General features: G+C 51.5%; 1 protein-coding gene across 1 annotated transcript; it reads left to right on the top strand.

Moving 5' to 3' along the window:
* Nucleotides 1-1,375: 1,375 nt before the first annotated feature.
* On the top strand, nucleotides 1,376-6,030 carry M430DRAFT_122392 (hypothetical protein). The gene is made up of 7 exons (XM_024861846.1): nucleotides 1,376-1,944; nucleotides 2,002-2,144; nucleotides 2,196-2,605; nucleotides 2,660-4,600; nucleotides 4,656-5,354; nucleotides 5,411-5,529; nucleotides 5,590-6,030. The coding sequence occupies exons 1-7, from the start codon at nucleotides 1,647-1,649 to the stop codon at nucleotides 5,802-5,804; spliced, it is 3,825 nt and encodes a 1,274-aa protein (XP_024720266.1). The 5' UTR covers nucleotides 1,376-1,646; the 3' UTR covers nucleotides 5,805-6,030.
* Nucleotides 6,031-6,651: the final 621 nt, after the last annotated feature.

Below are 6,651 nucleotides of genomic sequence, written 5' to 3'. Positions count from 1 at the left end.
TCTAGCTACCTGAGAACATTACCTTCTTAGGCGCCCAAGTACTGTGTCACGCGTGAAGCCGCCGAATTTTCTTGCTGCAGTAGTAGCACCACAAGCAGCCTCTTGGCATTGCTTCTCTGTACCTTTACCCAAGGTACTAAGGTATTATCCTGGCACGCTATTCTATCATTTTTATACGGTATTTTCTTGTATTATCATCCATGGCTTTTTATATGCGATTTCACATTATCACATCTTATTACATATCGTGACCTGCATACCTTACCTTACCTCCGTAAGGCACAAACACCTTGGCTCTTCCCGTCCACCAATCCCTGGCCACCCCCCGTGCCTCCACCCAATCCAACACCACTTTGGATATCCTTGGTCTTTTGCTTTCGTACGGAGTTGAAGTTAGAGAAGAGTTAGATTCGACTCTAGGTCTGCTTCTCCTTGTCACTTGTCCTTGTCATCGCACTTGCAAAACCCCCCCACCGTCAACCTCGCCATGGATGACAAACTCCCACCAAACAACGGCCACGCCTCAGTTCCGTTTGGGCCCGCGCCATGGTATCAACCATACCACATTACCACCAACTGCTCCTCTGCCTATATGACCCATGGCCTGAACATCCACGTCCCATGAGCACCACCCACCAACGGGAGTCGGCTTGTTCAACTGCATCTAAGTCTTCATCTCCATCTCCATCTTATTCTGTCCCTGCTGTCTGTCCTCCCAGTGTCATCGTTGCCGCCAATCCTTTCTCTCTCGCTCACTCTCTTCGAAGCAACCCCGCCCACCAACCCCGCCAAACCCCGCCGCCCCACCCACCGCCCCGCCGGGCGGGAAACAGGCAGGGGCCTGCACGACGGATCAGATAATTCCCTGCCATTGATCAGATAATTCCCCTTGGCAGCGGCACCGCCCAATGTCTATACGGACCACATAGCCGATCTGCCTATGGACAACTCCGTTCTTCGTGTTGTTCCACTGTTTTCTCCCTCCCAACAGTCCGGGCATCGTCATAAAAGGCTCATCGTCGACGCCGTCTAATGATCGTCGCTTTCGGCCTCGACAGAATCTGCACCAGCAGCTAGCAACCCTTCCCGAAGAGTGAGGATGCTCCGTACGAAATGTGCGAAGACGCACGGAGATGCACGCGTTCGTGGAGTCCCTCCAGTGAGAGATTCTATCGGCTCATGCCAAGTCCCGCCCCATCCCTGCTCGTCCCCCAATCTCATCATCTAATCTCATCTCGCCTCTTTTCTTCAGGCCGGCCCAACGGTTGAACGGCGGCAGTTCCATATAGCACTACCGCATGGGTATGGATGGACTGTGGAGTGGAGACTCCTTCGGTGCCGAAAAAACACCAAGCCTCTCTCCACAGCTCGTCCCCTTTCCCCCTACAGGCCTACTACACTCACTGCTCACCTACCTCTCTTTCTTTGCATAGTGCGAGATGCCTCCATCTTTTGCTTCCTGTTCCTGTTCCTGGTCTCGATTCCAGCCTGTCATCGACTCATCCCCGCCAAGTCTGCCATGATGTCGGATTGATCAGCTGCTTGCCAAGACATCTCGAACTTCCCTCCCGTTCATTGTCTTCCGCCAGTCTTCCTCCTCCTTCCCCGAGTCCCCCAACCTTCTCGTGGCATGCCCTGTATACCCAATGTCACTCTCAGAGCGTGATGAGGATGGCAAGTCCCAAAAATGCCACACTCTGCTGAAGCCTTTCCATTTGTTGCCCAAGAAAGTTTTTATACCGAAGATAGCCTTTTCATATCTCACTCTTTTCCGACCCCTACAAGATGTCCAATCGCGCCTCATCTTATTTTGTGGGGTAGTGCTTGCCATTGCAGCGGGTGCCCCCCTTCCTATCATTGGGGTCATTTTTGCCCGAATCATCGACTCCTTCCCACCAACAGAGGAAGAAATTCGTACCCGGGTTTACCAACTCCTGGTCGTTGGTACGTATACCAATCGCCATGTATATTGCATGTCTCTTGTACTTACTCAGCTTCCAGCAATTATCTACTTCATTATCACGTGGGGATGGGCCTTCTGCTGGGGCATCGTGGGTGCTCGTGTATCCAGAGGTCTCCGCACCCAAATGGTTGATAGAGCTCTGGGACTCGATCAGACATACTATGAAACGATATGTCCAGATGTATGTGGCCGCCTGCAATCACGTCACATCAATCTACTCACACTTTTCTAGATTACCAGTCGCTTAACGGTGGATGCCCAAACTGTCCAGTCTGGTACGGCTGAGAAAGTAGGGCTGTTCCTTCAGTCCATCAGTTACTTTGTTGCAACATTGATTGTGGGATTCATCCTTAATGCGCGTCTCACGGGCATTCTGATTTCAGGGGTGATGCCTTCCATGGCATTGGTCGTCATTACTGGCACTACTGTGTTGAACCGTTATTCAAAGCAAGCATCAGAAAGCACAACTACAGCTTCTTCCATTGCTGAGGGTGCAATTAAGGCAGTCCAGGTGGTTCAGGCATTTGATGCTTTCGAGCCCCTGACGGCTGATCACCGGAACAATCTGACAAAGGCCATGAGCTTCGGCGTGAGAAAGTCCATAGCCAGTGCTATTATGCTAGGTAGCGTCTTCTTTATAGCGTCAGTTCTCGCAAATTTCGTCGGGTGGCTTCATAACTAATTCGTAAATGACAGATTCTCCGCAAATGCTCTAGCTTTCTTTGAAGGGTCCCAAATTGTCAAACACCAATCATCTTCTGGGGGAGCGGGTACAGTGTATGCAATCGTTTTTCTCATTCTTGATGCCGCGTTCGTGATTGGCGCAGCTGGCCCTTTCATTCAATCATTCGCGCAGGCCGCGGACGCCGGCAAGAGGATTTTCAGCCTCATCGATTATCCCGACATCCCAATCGATGTCTATTCCGAGGAAGGAATCCGCGCAGACGAAACAGTCTTCGAGCCAGGCAAAGAAATTGTGCTCAAAGACGTGAGCTTTGCGTACCCTGCCCGCCCGCTAGAGACGGTTCTAGATTCAGTCACCCTCAAAATTCCCACTGGATCATCTGTGGGGATTGTCGGTGCTTCTGGCAGTGGCAAGTCCACAATCGCAGCTTTGCTACTCAGACTGTACGATCCTTCCCAAGGCACCATCACTATTGATGGCAAGGCAATACCCGATTATAATCTTTCGAGCTTGCGACGTCATATCGCACTCGTCGATCAAGACCCCGCCATTTTCTCCGGCACAATTTACACAAATATCCGTGATGGCTTCAAAGGCCCCCCTATTCCTGAAGAGGAGATGAGGGAAAAATGTGTGAAGGCCGCAAAGGCAGCTGACGCATGGTCATTTATTGAGTCACTCCCGGAAGGCTTGGACACCTGGCTTGGGGAGCCTTCTGGCACGAAGCTGTCAGGTGGACAGAAGCAGCGACTCTGTCTAGCGAGAGCCCTGGTGGGAGATCCCTCCTTGTTAATCCTGGACGAAGCGACGAGCGCTTTGGACACTATCAGTGAAGCATCTATCCTCAGTGAACTCTCCAAGTCAAGGTCATCTGGGAACAGAACCACTGTGATGATTGCGCATCGACTTGCCTCTGTCATGGATGCAGACAACATCGTTGTTATGGGTAAAGGTCGTGTTCTAGAACAAGGGACCCACGCATCTTTGATGTCGGATGTCAATGGCTTTTATCGAAAATTGATCGAAGTGCAAAGGTTTAGTTCGGAGGACACCTACGAATCTGAACCTTATGCGCTGGAGAAGAGTGAAATGGTCATCGAAGAGTCACTTGACCTGGAAGGAAAATCAGTAGAGCCAAGCTCTCCCACCCTCGAATCACCGAGTAAGCCTGCATCTACAACTGCATCTTTCAGCACTTTCACCATCATTAGACGCTGTCTCGCGCTCTCTAAGGCCCGACTTTTCTTTACTCTTCTCGCTTTGGTCGGATCGCTCATCACTGGAGGACTCATCATTGGCGAATCAATTATTTTTGGACATCTGGTGCAACTTCTCAATGGAGCTGTTGTTTCTAACCGGGTCGACTTTTTCTGTCTCATGTTCTTCGTCGTTTCTCTAGCCGCACTTGTCGGTTATTCTATCTCCGGGTCCTGTTTTGGCATCGTATCTGAGCATCTCATCTTTCGGACCCGCGATATATCATTAAGTACAATCCTCCGTCAAGATATGGATTGGTTCCTGCAACCAGGTCGGTCCACGGCTGCCCTTATATCTGTCATCAGCATGGACTCGGGTCACCTCAGTGGCCTGTCGGGGGTCATAATTGGCACAATCGTATCTGCACTTGTCTCTGTCGTCGGAGGCGCCATTCTTGCACATATTATAGCTTGGAAGATAGCGATCGTGCTCTTTGCTACGTCTCCCGTCGTCATCCTGGCAGGATTCTTCCGGCTCCATGTTATAGCCAAACTTGAGGAAAAGAATCAGCAGGCATACACCGAAGCAGCAACACTCGCAACTGAGGCCTGCAGTAATATTCGAACCATTGCCGCACTAGGGACAGAGAGAGTAACCTCGAAGAGATTTCATCTTGCTGTTGATAAGCATCGCGAGCAAACCTTCAGGGACACAGCTCTTGGAAACCTACTATTGGCGTTTGCTCTTGCCATCACGTAAGTTTTATTGCATTGCATACCTTGAACTACTCTGTATTCTGATAATGTCTAGTTACTTTGTCTATTGTTTGGCTTATTGGTGGGGTGCAAAGCGAGTTCGAAAAGGCGAATATACCACGCAGGACTTCTTCACAGTGTTACCAGCCATCCTCTTCTCTGCCCAGGCAGCTGGTCAGATATTCAGTCTGGCACCGGACATTGGTCGGGCAAAGGGTGCGGCAGCCCGGGTCTTCGCACTGCACGATCAAAAGCCCACCATCGATATAGACCCGGCCGGGTCGGGTGCCGTGACATCCCAGTCTTTGGACACTGAAGTCAAGGACAAGGACCCGTCTACCCCAGCGGGGAGCCTGACTTTCAAGAACGTTTGTCTGACATACCAGTCTCGGCAAGGTGCACCGGTATTTACGAACCTCAACCTCACGATTAAAGCGGGAGAGACGATAGCACTTGTTGGCCGCTCAGGCGCTGGAAAATCTTCTCTGATCTCGCTCATCGAGCGCTTCTACGATCCTACATCTGGAGCGGTTCTCTTAGATGGGGTCGATATCAAATCCGTGCCAGTATCACAACACCGAGCAAGGATAAGTCTCGTTTCCCAAGACCCGGATCTATTTGCTGGCAGTGTAGCTTTCAACGTGGGTTTGGGAGCAAGACCAGGGCACACGGCAACACGAGAAGAAATAATTGAAGCATGCAAAGCCGTTGGCATTCATGAATTCGTCAGTGGATTGCCAGATGGGTACGAAACGTAAGTAAAGGTCACATGACAAAGAGCGAGCACCTTGGATCCTGACTTCATTCTAGGCAATGCGGAATCAACGGCTCGCAGCTGTCAGGAGGGCAGAAGCAGCGCGTTGCCATCGCGCGGGCTTACATCCGGGACCCAGAGATATTGCTCCTTGATGAGGCCACGTCGGCTCTAGGTACGTGAAAATCCAGAACGTCATGGACATGCAAAAGCTGACCAAGGGGCTGTCCTCTAGATTCGCACTCCGAGGCCCAGATCAAGGAGGCCATCGCGGCAGCGGCGCGCAAGAGGACGACCATCATGGTGGCGCACCGTCTGACGACGGTCCAAAACGCAGACCGCATCCTAGTATTCGACAAGGGGAAGATTGTGGAGGAGGGCAGGCACGAGGAGCTGGCCAGGGGTGGAGGGATCTACGAGCAGATGATCAGGGCGCAGAGCTTGGGATAGGGGGGGAAGCAGAAAGGGTGGTAATGCCAAGAGATCCAGCAATTGGGATAGAAGGAAAAGGAGGAGACAGGCAGGCAGAGAGAGAGAGAGCGAGAGGGAACGCCAAGGGCACCTCGGGAAAGTCTCTCCGTCATTTCATCGTATACACAAAAGGCGTACGTACATAAACACAAGGGGGCATACAATTCCATTAGTCAAGAAAACGATTCAATTCCCAACTTCCCTCGCTCCCAATGACCCAAACCCTGAAGTTCTCAACATCCAGACCCTCAAGGGGGGTGAGAAAAAAACGAAAGAAAAAAGCCCCATCCCGTCGGGAATCCCATACTCTCCGCGTTCTCCGTGACACAGTGATCGACCCCCCTCAAGACCGATCCGGGAAAGGCCATCGCTCTATAGACAGGTTGGTAGCGCGGTCCCAAGATTATCTCTCCATCTGATAAAAAATGCCGCCCCGTCGCACCAGGGGGAGACCGGGGGGGGAGGGACATGAACTCCGAGACCGGAACGGGGCGGGGCGGTGGATCAGATAAAAAGGCTTGGCGAAGTCGAGGGGCTTGGCGGGGTTTTGTGACTTTGTCTGAAGGGCACAAAGGCAAAAGGCCGGAGAAGACTAAGACTGCGCAGATCGCTAGCGGAAAGCGGTAGTTGCCTGATGTGGCGATGTGCATTACGTTGTGGTTGGATGATTTCTGGCGTGGTGTGTGGTGTTGTGGTGTGCTTTTTTTTACTTTTCCATCTCTCTTGTGTTGTGCTATTATTTTACCGTGGAACAACTACTACTTTGCGAGGGGGGAAAATGGAAGGACGGTTGTTTTGTGAGGAGAGAAGGGGGGCGGAAGATATT

The sequence above is a fragment of the Amorphotheca resinae genome, assembly GCF_003019875.1.
Source record: "Amorphotheca resinae ATCC 22711 unplaced genomic scaffold M430scaffold_7, whole genome shotgun sequence".
In the NCBI taxonomy this organism is placed as follows: domain Eukaryota; kingdom Fungi; phylum Ascomycota; class Leotiomycetes; order Helotiales; family Amorphothecaceae; genus Amorphotheca; species Amorphotheca resinae.
The sequence above is the reverse complement of the archived record's forward strand: the minus strand, read 5'-3'. Positions and strand labels throughout refer to the sequence as shown.

Bases quoted from the DNA above. Each gene is read 5' to 3' on its own strand.
- M430DRAFT_122392 (XM_024861846.1), top strand. From the start codon at position 1,647: ATGTCACTCTCAGAGCGTGATGAGGATGGCAAGTCCCAAAAATGCCAC. The intron at 2,606-2,659 runs GTCAGTTCTCGC...CGTAAATGACAG, and splicing joins GGTAGCGTCTTCTTTATAGC to ATTCTCCGCAAATGCTCTAG. The intron at 4,601-4,655 runs GTAAGTTTTATT...GATAATGTCTAG, and splicing joins GCGTTTGCTCTTGCCATCAC to TTACTTTGTCTATTGTTTGG.